The 17,123-nt window shown below is 38.7% G+C and overlaps 2 protein-coding genes across 3 annotated transcripts in view; one reads left to right on the plus strand and one right to left on the minus strand.

Annotated features, from left to right (window-relative positions):
* Positions 1 to 815: 815 nt before the first annotated feature.
* On the plus strand, positions 816 to 7,038 carry LOC128217906 (uncharacterized). The gene is made up of 3 exons (XM_052925365.1): positions 816 to 893; positions 2,129 to 5,173; positions 5,377 to 7,038. The coding sequence occupies exon 2, from the start codon at positions 2,155 to 2,157 to the stop codon at positions 5,167 to 5,169; it is 3,015 nt and encodes a 1,004-aa protein (XP_052781325.1). The 5' UTR covers positions 816 to 893; positions 2,129 to 2,154; the 3' UTR covers positions 5,170 to 5,173; positions 5,377 to 7,038.
* Positions 7,039 to 7,436: 398 nt separating this feature from the next.
* LOC128243041 (atrial natriuretic peptide-converting enzyme-like) overlaps positions 7,437 to 17,123 on the minus strand; it is a 111,398-nt gene continuing 101,711 nt past the window's right edge. For both annotated transcript variants that reach the window (XM_052960524.1, XM_052960532.1), the window contains exons 9-20: positions 16,700 to 16,816; positions 16,206 to 16,460; positions 15,649 to 15,792; positions 15,293 to 15,427; positions 14,721 to 14,837; positions 14,354 to 14,486; positions 13,744 to 13,863; positions 11,151 to 11,200; positions 10,674 to 10,854; positions 9,778 to 10,049; positions 9,454 to 9,611; positions 7,437 to 8,767 (exon numbers count right to left, since the gene is read on the minus strand). In XM_052960524.1, coding sequence (XP_052816484.1) covers positions 8,591 to 8,767; positions 9,454 to 9,611; positions 9,778 to 10,049; positions 10,674 to 10,854; positions 11,151 to 11,200; positions 13,744 to 13,863; positions 14,354 to 14,486; positions 14,721 to 14,837; positions 15,293 to 15,427; positions 15,649 to 15,792; positions 16,206 to 16,460; positions 16,700 to 16,816 — 1,859 coding nt within the window. In that variant the 3' untranslated portion in view covers positions 7,437 to 8,590. The remainder of the gene's footprint in view (positions 8,768 to 9,453; positions 9,612 to 9,777; positions 10,050 to 10,673; positions 10,855 to 11,150; positions 11,201 to 13,743; positions 13,864 to 14,353; positions 14,487 to 14,720; positions 14,838 to 15,292; positions 15,428 to 15,648; positions 15,793 to 16,205; positions 16,461 to 16,699; positions 16,817 to 17,123) is intronic.

Genomic DNA, 17,123 nt, shown 5'->3' on the forward strand with positions numbered 1-17,123 from the left:
GAATGTCCAATGTCCAATGTCGTGCTAGCACGACTTTCACTTTTGAATGTCCAATGTCCAATGTCGTGCCAGCACAACATTCGATTTTGAATGTCCAATGTCGTGCTAGCACGACTTTCACTTTTGAATGTCCAATGTCCAATATCGTGCCAGCACAACATTCGATTTTGAATGTCCAATGTCCAATGTCGTGCTAGCACGACATTCATTTTTGAAATCCCAATGTCCAATGTCCTGCTGGCACGACTTTCACTTTTGAATGTCCAATGTCCAATGTCGTGCCAGCTTAACATTCGATTTTGAATGTCCAATGTCGTGCCAGCATAACATTCGATTTTGAATGTCCAATGTCCAATGTCGTGCCAGCACGACATTCATTTTTAAAATCCCAATGTCCAATGTCCAATGTCGTGCTGGCACGACACTCATTTTTGAATGTCCAATGTCCAATGTCGTGCCAGCACGACTTTCAATTTTGAATGTCCAATGTCCAATGTCGTGCCAGCACAACATTCGATCTTGAATAACCAATGTCCAATGTCGTATGTTTAGCTAACTTCACACAGCTCTTGTATATATATGCACTTTAGGACCAGTATGTCATGTCTTAAAACTACAACACGGACCGTTATTATTATTATTATTATTATTATTATTATTATTATTATTATTATTGTAAAGTTGATTGAAAAACTGCAACCCTGTCTCCTTGAAGACAAACTGCCTCTTATTGCAAAATTGCTGCTTTGTAATAACTAGAGAACACGCACTAGGTGTGCGAAATATTCCTAACATATTATGTTGACTGCTGCTTGAAATCGTCATTTTACATCCGGCTTGGCTAAATCGAAACTAGACAAGTTTTAACTTCATTTGATTTCCTCAAGCCTACCGTAAGTATAATTTTGGTCGTTAATATAACGCTTATATAATTATATAACTTATTTCACTATCTGCAAATGGGAATGAGAATATATTGTGTTATTATCAGGCTAATTTCAACGAATATTTACACTACTTTATATAAAGTGCACAGCACCGAATCATGGCGAATGTCACTGTCTTAATAATAAATTTTATTAAACAAATTGTATTTAATTTTAGGAAAAACTATAAAACACAGTGTATTATCATACAACGCAACTGTTTAAGTAGGAATCAAAGCCCACCGAAATGCATAACGTTCTAGTTCATTATTTTTTTTTAAATATGTACATGATAGTTGAATCAAGGGAGTGTGCCAATGCAAACATATCATTTCAACGGAAACACGGTTACCTCTCTTAACTTATTTGGATTAGAATGACCAAAGTTCAAAATAAAATAAAATTCATTTTAATGATTTACATTTGATTTTAGTACAATGTATTATAATCAAGAACATGACCTGTCACAGGAACGAGACAAATGCCCCCAAGTTAGCATTGTCAGAGTGATAGCCAATTGACCTGTGTAGACAAAGTTTTGATACGAATTTTGACCGCGATTTTGAACTTTGACCCAGCAACAGTACGGTTCATCCATTAGTCAAAGGAAACCTACTACATGTACTAATGTTTGACGGTCGTAGGTCAGACAATTGTCAAGTTATAGTGCAGATAAAGTGTTCATATGATTATTGACTGTGACCCTGATCTTTGACTTACGGACCTCAAAATCAATCTAGGTGTCATCTCCTACTGAGGTTTCATGTTCGTACAATGTGTTCATTATTTACAAACCGTTCTCGAGTTATTATGTGTACAAAGTTTTCGTAAGACTACGGACAGCGACATTGATCTTTGGCCTGGTGACCCCTAAAACAATAATGGCCATGTACTGGTCAAGGGCAACCTACCAGTGAAGTCTGATGGTGCTGGATCAAACCGTTCGCAGGTTTTTATGCTGACTGTTTTCTTAAAAATGTTACAGTGACCATGATTTTTATATGTAGTCACCCCTCAAACAATAGGGCATTTGATGTTTTGGGTGAAACCGTTCTCAAGTTATTGTTCATACAAAGTTTTCCCCGGAATGCACGTAAGGATAGAGGGGCGGAAAGTGCGAATACTATATGCCACCCTTCGTGAGCATTAAAACACTTACATACGATAATATGTTTATGTGTATTTATGTGTTGTATTTACAGTCTGAGAATGTATACATAAACTCCTAATGGAAGATAGTGGAGGACAAGAGATCCAAGAGACGAATGAAAATGAAGATGAAGAGGCAAACGACGCTGTCAAAACTTTAAAAGAAGTCAGGGCAAGTCTCAATGAGAATGGGAGGGGGCAACTTGACCCAGAGATCCGTGAGGTTGCTGAGGAATGCACACAGAGGGGAGACTTGAGTTTGAAAATTTTGTTAGAAATAAATAGAAATTTTGTCAACGTTGTGGCTGTAACTCTTGGTTTTAACCTTGAAACGACAAAGAAGATCGTCAGTATATTCAACATGTGCTGGACCAAACAAGGTTTAGCAGAGAAGATCATAAAAGAGGTTTATACTGAAGATGAAGATGAAACACCTGAAGTTGATGAACAGATGCCGATTGAAATACAAGGAATGGAGGATAGTGCTATTGCTTTGTATGCAAAAGCGTTGAATCAAGGGTTTGAAGAGGTTCAGAGGATTCGTTTGATGGTTGTTGGAATGTTTTCTGTAGGCAAAACTTCGCTAGTAAATAACCTGGTTGAAGACCTTTCGAATAAGAAACCACCAGAAGTTTTAGAAGAAGATCAGTTTCCACCAAGTACAGAAGGAATAGATGTCCATTTGTGTATAATTGATCAACAAAACAAGTGGAGAAAACAGCAACTTTCAAGAAAACCACTCTATGAGGACAGATTGACACAGGCTCAATTTGAAGATCTCCCTACCGTACACGATGAACACATGGACTTTTCGCGTTCAGAAGACTATTATGAGGAGGATGAAGAAACACCAATGAAAAATGTCATTGATGATCAAGAAGACCAACCTACGCTAGAAACGAATAATGATTTTAAAAGGGTATATCAAAATGTACAGCAACGCAAAAATGAACCCGATGTAAAAGCAGTCCTTGAGGTATTTAAAGAAAAGAACAATGAAGAGAATGAAAAGCCAGTTGATGCAAAACCTCCGATTACTGGGAGGGAACCTTTGGTATCTGTTTGGGACTTTGCTGGACAAAATCTGTACTATTCAACTCACCATTTCTTCTTGAACAAGCGCTCCATATATTTGCTTTTGATGAATATGACAAAATCGCTCGATACAGATGTTGCAGAAAGTGCTTCACTGTCAGGTCTTTTGCACAAACACTTTACATGTTTGGATTCATTCAAATTCTGGCTCAATTCCATTCATATGTATAGTTCGATTCATGATCAGGAGTACGAGGTTCACCCAACAGTCATACTTGTTGGAACACACAAAGATAAAATGAAATGCAGCGAAGAAGATAAAGAAGACAAAATGAATGAATTCTTCGACAAAGCTTTGGAATCGTTCATAGACACCCCAATTCTAAAACACATACACGAAAAAAAGTTTCTTGTTAACAACCTCCAAGATAGAGATCCAGTGTTTAATGAACTCAGAGCTGAAGTAAAGATGCTAGCTGAAAAACAACATTACTGGAATGAAAAAAGCCCAGTTAGTTTTATAGAATTGGAGAAATCGTTTGATACCATGCGTGAAGAAGGCAAGGAACTCATCAATTATACAGATGTTCAAGCAGCCAACAGGAACAACATAAAGACCGTTGACGAACCACAGCTACGTTTGTTTCTTGAATTGCAACACATGTTCGGAAATATTTTACACTTCGATACACCGGAGCTCAAACAGTTTGTTATACTGGCTCCTAAATGGATTATTGAAGCATTCAAATGTTTCATTACCCACAAGCACACGCACAACAAAAAACCAGAACATCTACATCTTTGGAAAGAGTACAAACTATGTGCAATTATCAAGCCTCCTCTTCTGGAAGAAATTATCCAACGTAGCAATGAACGGATCAGAATTCATGGCAAGGCAGTAATACAATATATGGAGCATTTGAATGTCATGGCAAAGCCACTATGCACAGAAGAACTAGACGACGAAGATGATGATGATGATGACACATCAACTGTAGCCGAGAACAGAAAGGTCTGCTTGGACAGCAAAAGCCATAAGCCTGAATTTTCGTTCTACAACACAAAGATGCTAGACTTTCATATTGTCCCCTGTCAACTTCAAGCAAAACCCGATGACGAAATCATTGAAAAAATAAAGAGTCCCTCAAACTGGCATACGACTCCCGCTCTTTGCTTTGTCTTTAACGATAATTTCATGCCCCCAGCAGTGTTTCATCGACTACTAGCTGCTTGTATTCGAAGCTGGGAAATCGCGAAGGACAAAACTAGGTCAGAACAGCGGCAAAAGCCTAACGAACAGACATTGTTGTTCAATGGTATAGGCGTTTTTAAAACATGCAAACGCTCACAGCTTCGTATTTGGTACCACGACCACATAATTTATGGTCGAATGGCCTTCATGTCACAATGCAAAGATCCAGAAAAAGCCATCGATAAGGTGCTCTGTCAGAATGTAAGAAGAACACTGTATAAACACCTGATGGCGATTCTAGGTCTATTACCAAGGTCAAAGCATATCACAAAGACTGCGCCCTATGAAGAATACATACAATGTCCGAAGTTGACAGACCACAACTGCGGCCTATTCAGAGTGAACGATTTTATCATTGATGGCGAAATGAGCTGCGATGAAGGCCATGATTTGGATGAAGCACACCCGATTGAAAAGTCGTCAGTTCTCAAATACTGGTTCAGTGATGCCATGAAAGAAATGGAGGAAATTCAATTAGAGAATTTATTTGAAGGCATCGATTTGGAAAAGGTTCCAGAAGATGATGAGCTGTCTGTCATTGGCCGGGGTCTTGCAAAAAGTAAAGAGTTCTGGCTCCTAGGTATAGAACTGGGCATCAAACAAGTAACGATGGAACTTCTTAAAAGGGATCATTTTAAAGTATCAAGGGAAACTTTTATTTACCACATGCTGTATGAATGGAAAAAAACGAAACAAGAACCCCTGTCCAAGCTTGTACGTAAAATACACGCTGTTCACAAGAATTCTACCGAAGAGCTTGGAAGCATTTTAGAATGCCTGAAGGAGCAACAGCAGAGGGTGATATAGAAAGGTATAGCATAACGTTAATCATGATTCTTTAGTGTGTCTATTTACTTTCAAGATCCCTTTACAAACAGTACATTTAACAGTGATTTGAAAGGATGTCATACTACAAATGTATTGTATATTACATAGTTTACCATTCATTAAGCCCAACATATAATTGTTATTCCAGTATTTTATAGTTGGTCAATATGTAATTCACTTTTTCAGTCACTGAAGCTCAGAAGGAGAGACACTGCAGAGGAGAACGGCTCAATGTGAATGTAGCAACATCCGAATTAATACGTTAACTTTTGATAATGGATCTGCTCGATGTGTTATCATTAACCTATGTTATTGCCATGTTTGGACACTACTAATTGATTATGTTCTAATGCAATGTTTATACATTTTAATTATTTTTTACAAATGTGTTGAGCATGTCCTGACAGTAAGATTCGAATTTATTCGTCCATACGTGACACTTTATAGGTATTTTGGTCAGCATGGTTTGTTGTGTATTTTAGTCACAATTCACCTGGACTGTCAAGTGTATGGCCATTGACTTACATGTAGTACACTTTGGGCTGAAAAATGATGTGTCGCATATTACTCTAAAATCGTTGTTTTCTGACCTAGGTTTTTGTTCATTTCTGTCATTTCTTTTCACATTTAACACCTTAAATCCACAACTTTATTTAAACATTACCGTGTCAGTGATTGTGACCGGAGTTTGTTTAAGTGATTATTTCCTCAAACCCTTCGACAAACCCGGCCCCTAACTAAATTTTTGACAGTACAGACCGAAGGCGGTGTTCTGTAAGCGGCGTAGACTGTGCTATGTTGCATTTAAAATGGCGAAAAAATAGTCAAGTTATCTTTGTTTTATGTCTTCATTTTAAGCAAAATATTGCCTTCCGACGTAGCATATATGACGTAATTTATCACGTGGTATGCACCTACTGGTGATAGCTTTAGTCATTTGAAGATTAATAACATATCATTTAATGGGTAATAAGTTTTCTAAAGCCTTGTTCAATTAAAAATAATTCGCCGTTCCAAAGTTTATACAAACTTTCTACACTGTTAAATGTTCTAGTATCAACAACTGAATCTAGATCTACACGTAATATCAATAGTCAGACCTTTAGGACTCGCCGATATTTATTTTTCAAACCACTATTCATCCATCTGTCACTCTTTATATGTGCTTCAACACCAAAAAGATTAACGTTTGACTTGCTTGTTTTTTGCCTGCTGATCGAGACAACAACTCTGGATTTTTAAATTTAATATCTGAAACTTGTCGTTCATAGTAATTTTATGTGGACAAACTATTCACAACAGAATATTTGTAAATATTTTTCTTCGTTTAATGTCTTTCGAAAGTTTTTTTATTATTATTTATGTATTGATTTTATTTTTTCTTGCACTTAATGGATAATTTATGGATTATTCTTTTGCTTCTTAAAGTAAATATGCGAAATTGATATGTTTACGATAATTGTTATATGATGTACAGCAGCCAATTGTATAAAACTTTTATAAGTTGTCCACTGGTTATCTTTTTAGAAATCACCAGAGCTGCGGGTCTGTTGCCTTGGATGACATTGACCTAGCTTGCTCTTTTCACATACTTTTTTGTTTGAATTATAACTATGCAATTTAGACCACGTGATCCGTTTGCAAATATTTATTCAGTTGCAATAAACAGTAAATTCAGTGGATGACCTTGATGTGAAATTTGACCTACATTCTTACCTTTGAAGCTACAGCAATGAAAGTTGGGCTATGCGTACAGTTTTTACCAGCAAATGTAAACAATTTCCTCGCATGACCTATGCCAAGCTTTGAAAGTCGAAATATAATAAATAAATTGTATTGTATCAGGTATTTCATTCATTTTTCAGTTGAAAGAAAGTTTGAATGCATTATCGATCAGTGCTATATAAAAGATGGATATCAGGAGCGGTTCCAGGACTTGGAGTTAGAGGGGGGCGTAGGCTCCCGACCTGCGCCCCTCCCTCCGAACAGAAATCGATTAGGTTTAAAGTGTAAGCGGGCGTGGGTTATTCCCCAAAGAAAATATGAAAAATTTCTAAAAGTGTATATTCTGGGCGTAATTTACTCTCCTTTTAAGTTATTGTAATAAACTTGGACGATTTCAGGTGTGTATGTGTTTCGGGGGGGGGGGGATGACCTGCTAGTTCATATTATGTTCTTTAGGTATCTTCCAACAGAGGCAAATACGAACCATTATCAACTTCTGTATACAAACACTTGATAACAAATGAATTATAATTTTATTCACCAATAATGAAGATACAACAAAGTTAAATCCATAATATCATCTGAGTGATGTCCAACAACGCTTTTAATATTTCTGATTATATGTAGTTATATAAATAAAAAAAAACTATACAAGAACAGTAAATCCTTAACGATCGCAAATAATTCAATTCACTTCTATACAATGGCGCTGAATATGAATGTAAAATAAATAATAAAGAAATCTTAAATACTTAATGGAGACATACTAAATAACAAAATTTACGGTATGAATATTTGTTTAAAAAATTACATTACAGTTCAAATGAATTGAGTACGAACTATTTTTACATCCGACACAAAAAAAAAAAAAAAGTTATGATGTATAAAATCGGTACGAAATATACATGTAATAAATCACTTTAATCTACGAATATTACAGGTACCGGTCATAACATGAACAAAATGGATCTATATGACTTCCATCTTGTTTTTAACTGGTTATATATTTGTATAACGTTGGTCTTCAAATTGTACAGTACCATCTACTGGACGTACGTTCATGTAATACACACACAAATTCAATGATGTGGAGTTCTGATGAACACAATAAATACTTACTGACAAAGTGAACGAAATATCGTGAACAAGTTCATCACACACATACACAAGTACGAGTTTAACAGCTGAATCATTTATAATTACAGCTGAAGCATTTCAGATCACTAAAAACAGTAAGAAAACTGAAATTGCACGATGGCAAAATAGTAAATGCGATGGCATAGGGCATTTACCCAGTGTATATACAAACACAGTTTTCTAACAACCCGTTTATTCAATCCTCAAGTCTATACGCAGGAGGAGTCACAGAATCGCACGTACATCGTACTCCACACAAGCACAACTGTAGTTAAGTTGAACTCAAGTCTCCATCTATTCCTCACAAGTCTGTATGATGCCATTTACCTGCGCATAGGCAAATGCAATACATAGTAAGTCGATGGCGATCAAACTGGCGTAATTTAAAGGATCTCATGTCACTATTAACCTTTTGCCTCATTGTTCATTTTTTTGTTTATTTGCGCAAAGATTATTCACCAACTAATCCAGACAATCTTTTCTTTCCATAAAACCGTGTAAGCTTCTACGGTCAGGCGATAGTACATGTTCGGGAGCTCTAGAGGTAATCGAGGCCCGTCATGTTTCTTATCCAGTCCAGATAACCTGGCACATTCGTGTAAACCCCGGGGACGTTAGGGTAGGCACAGGCCACGCCCCACGATACGATACCCGCAACATACCATGTGTCATTTGTGCGGTCCAGGGGACACATAAATGGCCCTCCCGAGTCCCCCTGTGGATGATAAAAAATATAAGCATATGCTAATTTGACATTTAAGAACTTTTACGATCTACGTACATATAAATCGGTAAAATATTGTGGTTTCAAATTGTCCTGGTGCGTTCGAGCGCAAGAATGACTAAGTTTTCCAGAACGACAAAGACTCTATTTGTCATTCTGGCGCGTATGAAAATATCGTACTGGCAACATGGTCTCCCACGTGCTACACAAAACCATGCAAGTTCAGAGTTACTCAAAACGCAAAAGAAGGTTTGAAGGACAAAAACATAAATATGAAGTATTATATCCTGTTTTATTTCTCCTCATTGTGGACATTAGTACCAATTAATTTGAAACCAATGAAGCCAAGGTGAAATTCAGCCCGGACAAACCAAATATAAGGAATTCCAGCCCTTGAAGTGTAACCTTTACCTTTCACCTACACTGTCTGATGTTGCCTTGGAGCGATGCCGTATACACAACTAGTTATAAATACACAAATAGTAGAAGCTAATTGGTGTTTTTTCCACATTGAAATTTTATCTTGATGAAAACCACACGGCCGTAAACTCAAAATTTGAGTACTGTTTAATATTTTCAATGGCTAAGCGACTACATTCTATAAAACGTTCGAAGCTTAAGTGCTTAAGCTTCGTCCTGACACATTGATAAATTGGATCGAGGAAGAAAGAACTCACGGAGCATGAGTCGTGTCCGATGCCACCGCCGGCACAGAACATCTGGTCCGTAAGCTGGTAGGGGACCTTGATCTTCGCGCCCTCGATGGCCGCCTTGCACGAGTGCCAGTCCGTTACCTCCAGATTCACCTGACGGATTTGACGCTCGTAGTTTGGCGCTAAAAGGGAAGACAACCTTTTAATGTGACGTAGTTGGCGTTGCATGTGGGAAGGACAGGGTCAAATACGAAACGTGAATTCTAAAATTAATTATTGCCAAACATATGAAAGAACAAGACAGATACGGTATTCAAGGTTTAAATCGTCAATCTCCATTTCACTTACCAGTATCTCCCTGCTTTCCCCACCCAAGGACCGTGCACCTCGTTCCGATGGGCAGCTTGCGTTCCGATGAGGGGAGGCAGGTGGGGCGAACGTGGTCGTTAAACCGGATGTGGTTGTGGAGGCGGATGAGAGCAATATCGTTGGCGACCGTATGCGGGTTGTAGCCGGGGTGCAGAATCAGCTCTGCGGGGTAGAGTTCTTGTGTGTATGCCGAGAAGGTGTCCCGTCGGGGCTGACCTGCGCGTAATAGTAAGTTCGATACGTCCCTCCGCCTGTAAAGTGACAGAGCAATCATGTTTTAGAATCAGAATTTACATGTACTGTTTATTATTGTGAATGCAAGTCGAATCAGTAAATTATAAATCCATTATGCATGATGTCCATAGCTAATACAGTTCATGTGACATATCCTGGCTAATACAGTTTAGTGTGATATATCTTGTGCAGTTTTCCCAAATTATCAAAGATATCTGTTAGAAAAGGGGGGAAACGTTTTAAAGTGACACTCTTATTCAAAATCAATACATAATCATGTATAACCAACATAAATTTTGACTGATAAACCTTTAACTACTTACTTAATAATGCATTTATGGAAAATATTAATTACTGATAACAAGATTGTAACTGTGTATTTAATAGCAGAAAGCGCAAAAAAAATAAATGATTGGTGAATGCTAAAAGATTTACTGTGGTCTTATATAGTCTCATAAGGTAGAAATACCGTGTTTTATGCTGATTTCTTTCAAATTAAACTCTGTATCCTTCATAAGAACCATTGTTTTCGACATTTATTCATCTTTTTTTGAATATTAAAACAATTTTATTAATTGTGATGAATCTTGTTTGGGAGTAAGAGTGCATCTTTAAATACATATTCTATCCACTGCACTAACCCTCCGATGCAGTGTCCGGCTGTGAGGATCCAGTGTTTGTCGATGATGGTGCCGCCACAGAAGTACTTCTGGTCTGTGCCTCCGAACACGCTTACGTGCCACGGCCAGGCGTTTGGGTTCGCCACGTCACCACCTACGATCCGGGTCGGCAGTGGGATGAACGCTGGCCGCAGCCCGCAAACTGGCGTACAAAGGGAACAATGACGAACACAGTTAATAATAACATTTAGTGACTGGATAACTCGTGCTGCAATAGTTCTTAATCTTAGTACAAAACACTTGTAGATTTTCCGTACCGATTACTACATTTTAGACCGTGTACCATGCTTGTATACGAAATCAAAGTACAGAATCACAATTTATTTCCAAACATGCATACTGTCCAAATGGTCGTCTAAATGTTAAGTAAAATTAGCCAATATAACAATGCACTTAATATAGGCTAGTCAACGTTATTTGTAGTTTATGCAAATATACCTGGATTTCCACATGTGACACGGACAACGATACCACCAGGACACGAAGGCCTGCAAATACAGTACACAATTGGCACACACAGTAAAGTGGCACAAATACAGTACACAATTGGCACACACAGTACGGTGGCACAAATACAGTACACAATTGGCACACACAGTACAGTGGCACAAATACAGTACACAATTGGCACACACACAGTACAGTGACACAAATACAGTACACAATTGGCACACACAGTACGGTGGCACAAACACAGTACACAATTGGCACACACAGTACGGTGGCATAGAGGTGACATACGTGACATTTTTTGTCTTGTTAAAACGACTTACGTATTAAGCTTAAATAACTTGGTAACTCGTTAAAATGACTTCCCTATTTGGTTAAACGACAGATTGGCCAAACAAAACCGCATATTTAAGGGACTCGCTCATGTTTTGTAAATTGCATTGACGAAATAAAGTTTGGCAAAACAGTAAAATTACTAATTCTTAGATACTGTTAAAAAAATGTTCATTTATGCTTAAATATTTTTTCTAAGGTCCATGATTTGGAATAGCGTTATTACTAACGCTTTTCACAAAAGGCTTAAAGGTTAAATTTTAAATTATCCCTCAGTCTATGTAAGAGTCCTTATAAGCGATCGTTTTTTGTCGATTTTCTAATATATTTTTTTACTGTACTGGCGTGGGTACGCTTCCCACTAAAACATGTATTGTTCATACTTCAATTGGTTTTTATCTGCAGTTTTGGTATCAAAGAGAACCGTGAAAAATGATACAAAAACATGAGCGAGTCTCTTTTAAAATCGAACATACCATATATCAACCGTTCTTTATCCATGTAGTAGTAATAGGCGATTGTGATAGGCCAATTATGCCGTTTTAACGAGATACCTCAGTGGTTTCATGTATTTAAGAGATAAAAAATAACACGCATGTCACCTGTATGTCACCCTACATAATGTCACCTGTATGTCACCCTACATAATGTCACCTGTATGTCACCTGTATGTCACCCTACATAAGTAATAAACCTCATATTAACGGAGACTGAAGCCAACACTTCCTAACAGCTGGCGTCCATTTGGCACCCATCACGGCATCTCCCAGATTGCATCCGGTACAGCAAATGTTATTCATCTTCTAGCTGATGCTAATATAACGTTTACATGCAATCATGTCATCTAAAACCAGGACCACTGAATTCCAGATTGGCGTTCAATTCTCCACCAATTACTCAAATGAACTTGAAAAAGTTGATGCTGTCTTACGGTTATGATACTTTAAAAAAACCTATAATCCAAGCACTTGTTAGCAATGCTAACTGCCCATTATACTGCACATGACAAGTATTACAAGACAAGACTATGAAATGTCTCAGAAATAAAGTGGAACTAATGTGCCCTCCTAATTATTATTCGAACTCACCGCACGCCAAGATTCAGTGTTCATAGACTTTTTAAACTCAAAGATATTGTTAATAAACACATTGACCCTTTAACCAAATCTCGCACAGAACGACACAAAACAACTTTCGGTAAACCCTTAAGGACCTCTCGAGAAACCCTTTAAGAACCTTTCATGGAAACCCTAAAGGAAATATGACGCTAACCCTTAAATACCTCTTACACAAACGATTTAAGCCATCTCACAAAACCCCTTAAGGACCGTTCACGGAAACCCTTAAAGACCTTTCACAAAAACCCTGTAGGACCTCTCACGCAAACCTTTAAGGCCCTCTGACAAAAACCCTTCAGGCCCTCTCACAAAATCCTGAAGGACTTTCACTGAATCCCTTAAGGACCTCTCACAAAATCCTGAAGGACTTTCACTGAATCCCTTAAGGGCCTCTCACAAAATCCTGAAGGACTTTCACTGAATCCCTTCAGGACCTCTCACAAAATCCTGAAGGACTTTTCACTGAATCCCTTAAGGACCTCTCACAAAATCCTGAAGGACTTTTCACTGAATCCCTTAAGGACCTCTCACAAAATCCTGAAGGACTTTCACTGAATCCCTTAAGGACCTCTCACAAAATCCTGAAGGACTTTTCACTGAATCCCTAAAGGACCTCTCACAAAATCCTGAAGGACTTTCACTGAATCCCTTAAGGACCTCTCACAAAATCCTGAAGGACTTTTCACTGAATCCCTTAAGGACCTCTCACAAAATCCTGAAGGACTTTTCACTGAATCCCTTAAGAACCTCTCACAAAATCCTGAAGGACTTTCACTGAATCCCTTAAGGACCTCTCACGAAATCCTTAAGGACTTTTCACTGAATCCCTTAAGGACCTCTCACGAAATCCTTAAGGACTTTTCACTGAATCCCTTAAGGACCTCTCACGAAATCCTTAAGGACTTTTCACTGAATCCCTTAAGGACCTCTCACAAAATCCTTAAGGACTTTTCACTGAATCCCTTAAGGACCTCTCACAAAAACCCTTAAGGACTTTTCACGAAAAACCTTAAGGACCTTATGTTGAAACTTAATTATTCATAGAAACCGTTAGCGTACACAAGGGCAATTCATTGAAACATTGACTGTAAACATCGGACAACCCTATGAAGCATTGAGCGTAAACTTACACGGGCTCGAGACGAGAAGCGAGATACTGAGGATCGCTTCCGTTTCTGAGAGTCGTAACACTGAAGAGGTTACCGGATGTGGGTGAAGGGACGCCCGTCTCCATGGTAGGGTCAGGTGTGCTGTAAAATGTAAACTTTCAGTAAGCGACAAGCAGGGTGAAAAATAAAAAACAATTGAAAACTATATGCCAAAAATGGGAAGTAACATATCTTATTTTTATGATTGCGTCTTAATGCAAGAGACACCCAACGGAATTCGACTGTATCCGTTTCGCTGAAAGCATCTAAAAAGTTGAACACTTTGATAATAAAACTCAACACCTACCTTATGGAGCGTCTAACAATAACGCATGCTCTCGTTTTGTTGTTGTTGTTTTTGTTAAAAAAACACAACTATCATTAAAGCCTCTGTTATGGGCCTTGCTGTGTCCCTGGTAACAAGTGAACCAAGTTTCATTTGAATATGTTCAGCCTTTAATTACTGACAGAGATAAAGATGTTACATACCATTTATGATAACGACGCCAACGCTATGACAATACTTCAAACTTGTTTACTTCGAAAAACAGACGAGCTACTGGAGCTCATATTAATATAATGTGATGCCTACTGGTATCCTAGCTGTTGACAGACAACGGAAGATGCGTCCGAGGTCCACGTGTCCTTACAGACGTGCCCCCACTGCGCTTTCTTGCTGTATACGTTAACCACGCCCGCACTGTCACCCTCATCCCCCAAGGCCACTGAAGAACAATAAAATATGTCTACCAAAATAAGTTAAGTACGGTGTCTATACATTTATGCAAATGTGCCCTCAAACTCATCCTCTTCTTCTATGATCCTTATCTTAGTATAGATCTATAAAAATGATACAAAGTAGAAAACCAAAGAATAAATAAAGATACAAACTAAATAATACACTAAATAGCCTTTGGGTGTGCAAACTAAGAAAGGCTGAATATATGTAATACACTCACGGCAGTCCCTCTCATCGGCGCCAGTGGGGCAGTCCTCGACGCCATCACAGCGCAGCGCCGCCTCCACACAGACCGCCGACTCAACCGAGCACCGGAACATATCCGCCGGACACTCGACTGCAAGGAAGATTTTGATACAATATTTGAGCACAACGTGTACTAGTATATGAAGCTACCCGTACATGTTAAGCTTGCACCTTAAAAGACGTTTGCGAAATCTCCCTTTCCACTTCTACCGGTAGATAGGCTCAACCTTGCACGCGCCTACACCTGTATGGCGTAGACATGACTGCTGCATGGCGACTACAAGCTCGGAATCCAAAAAAAATACACGTACTGGGTGACGTGAGCACTAGACATGTAGTTCCGATGTACACGTACATGTAATGTTTTACAACCTCTTATGATGTGACTGATTTTACTTAAGTGTTATAAAGGTTTCAGCTTCCCAATGGGTCCCTTGTACAATCCCAACTGGGAAATTGGCTAGTGGTTTCTCGCAATTGTTTTAAAATCTTAAACATTTCGTACTTGGACAATATTAAATGAATTCAAATATAGAAGAAAATTACCGCATTTTCTAAGGGGCATTTCCGTCTGAATGGCGGCCTCATCCGTTCCGTCCAAGCAGTCCTGGAACCCGTCACAACGCCATGAGGGCGGGAAACACGTCGTGTTGTCACAGCGGCTCTCTGCCGCCGGGCACTCTAAACAGTATATGAATATGAACGGTTTGAATCTTTGTCAGAAGTATATATTCTTTATCCGTCAAAGATACTGTAGTTAGAAAATTCGTACCACGGTGACCTCTCAAATCGTATAGAATACTGTCAATTTGGTTACATAATATGCAAAGAAATATTTGTGCTTCCACTTTCTAATATACTTAAGAGCCAATCATCCCAGAATGAATGACAATAAAACTGACCCTCTATGGTGGGCGGTTCGTGGGCGGCGTTGAAGCCGAGACAGACACTCTTGTCTGAACTGTCAGGGAAACTGTCACAGAACAGATTCTCTGGCCACGGGTTGAAGAAAATGTCCAGGAAGATAGAGCAACGGGACTTGTAAGCTGGAAAAAGGTAAAATTAAAACGATTATCCAGGATAGGGTTGCAGTTTTCCGGCGTTCTTTCATAAACCAAGGGGAAGCAGCTGGTTAAATGTTCGTTTTCTGTAGAAGAGTGGTGGGTGTCATAAAAGACAAACGATATATTTATACAAAATTCGACACGAGTATATACTTTGCGAATACATGTTGCACACTAGCGTACATTCATTATACTATCCTTGTAATATTGCAGACCAATATATATATATAGCCTACCATTCTAGCTTACTATAAACTATACTGAAAATATACGCAAAACAGATTATTATTGTTATGTTTAATACGCACGAAATCCTGGAGTTGTGAAATGTTAGAAACAACAATTTGTATTTTAAATAGAGAAAAGTAAAGTGTAAATCATTTTTCTTCACTGACCATTGCAGAGGCTTCTGCATGGCGGGATTGCATGGTTTGGGAAAGGGCGGCCGGAACACTTGGGCATCATCGTGTAGCAGGCGAACATGACGGAGTACTTGTAGCAGTGGGTGGCGTTGTTGATCCCCTCAATGAGCATCATCAGGTCCAGGGCGGCGAATCGGTTCCGCTGGCCGGCGAAGTTTGGGAAGGCCATTTCCGAGTAGCCGAACGCCTTACACTTATCCTCTAGGCCTTTCGACATACACTTCCCGTCTGCAGTCACATTCGTTGTAGTGTGTTATCAAATATGATGTGCAGATACATGTATTATAAAATTTCTTCTACAATATGTACCTAGTGATTTTGTTAAGATTTCACGACCGTAAGCCTTACGTCAACAATGCGTTCGAGTGTTTGGAATCAATGAACGATGAATTTTGATGAGATTTAATCCTTTTTGTTTCATATTTAAATCCAGCTTTTTCAATCTTGATATTTAGCCAAATACATACGTTCGAATGGGTCTTTCTGACAGACATTGGGGTCTGAGGATTCCGGAAGTGAGGCGCACACAAGGAGGACGTCGATATTCACCCCCTGGTACGTGTCCCGACATGACTGGTACACGGCTAGAATAAAGACGCAGAGGAGTATGAGGGGCTTCAAGTGTAAATAAGTGGGGTGTGTTGGTCATAACTGTTACTATATGAGGCCAGAACCAGAATGCCACCAATAGTCACTCCATAGAACGTGTCCCGCCGAAATGACCGGTAAACCGCTAGAATAAAAGCATGTGACGACTATTAACGTGTTTTGTAGCGGTGATTTCGGAAATAATGACCACGTCGATACTTCACCTGACATTTTCGGTTCACCACTAGAGATAGAAAACGCTAGACGAGGTAAAGTAGATTTTATCCTGAAACTTTACACAAA

This window comes from Mya arenaria, chromosome 2 (genome assembly GCF_026914265.1).
Source record: "Mya arenaria isolate MELC-2E11 chromosome 2, ASM2691426v1".
Classification (NCBI taxonomy): Eukaryota; Metazoa; Mollusca; class Bivalvia; order Myida; family Myidae; genus Mya; species Mya arenaria.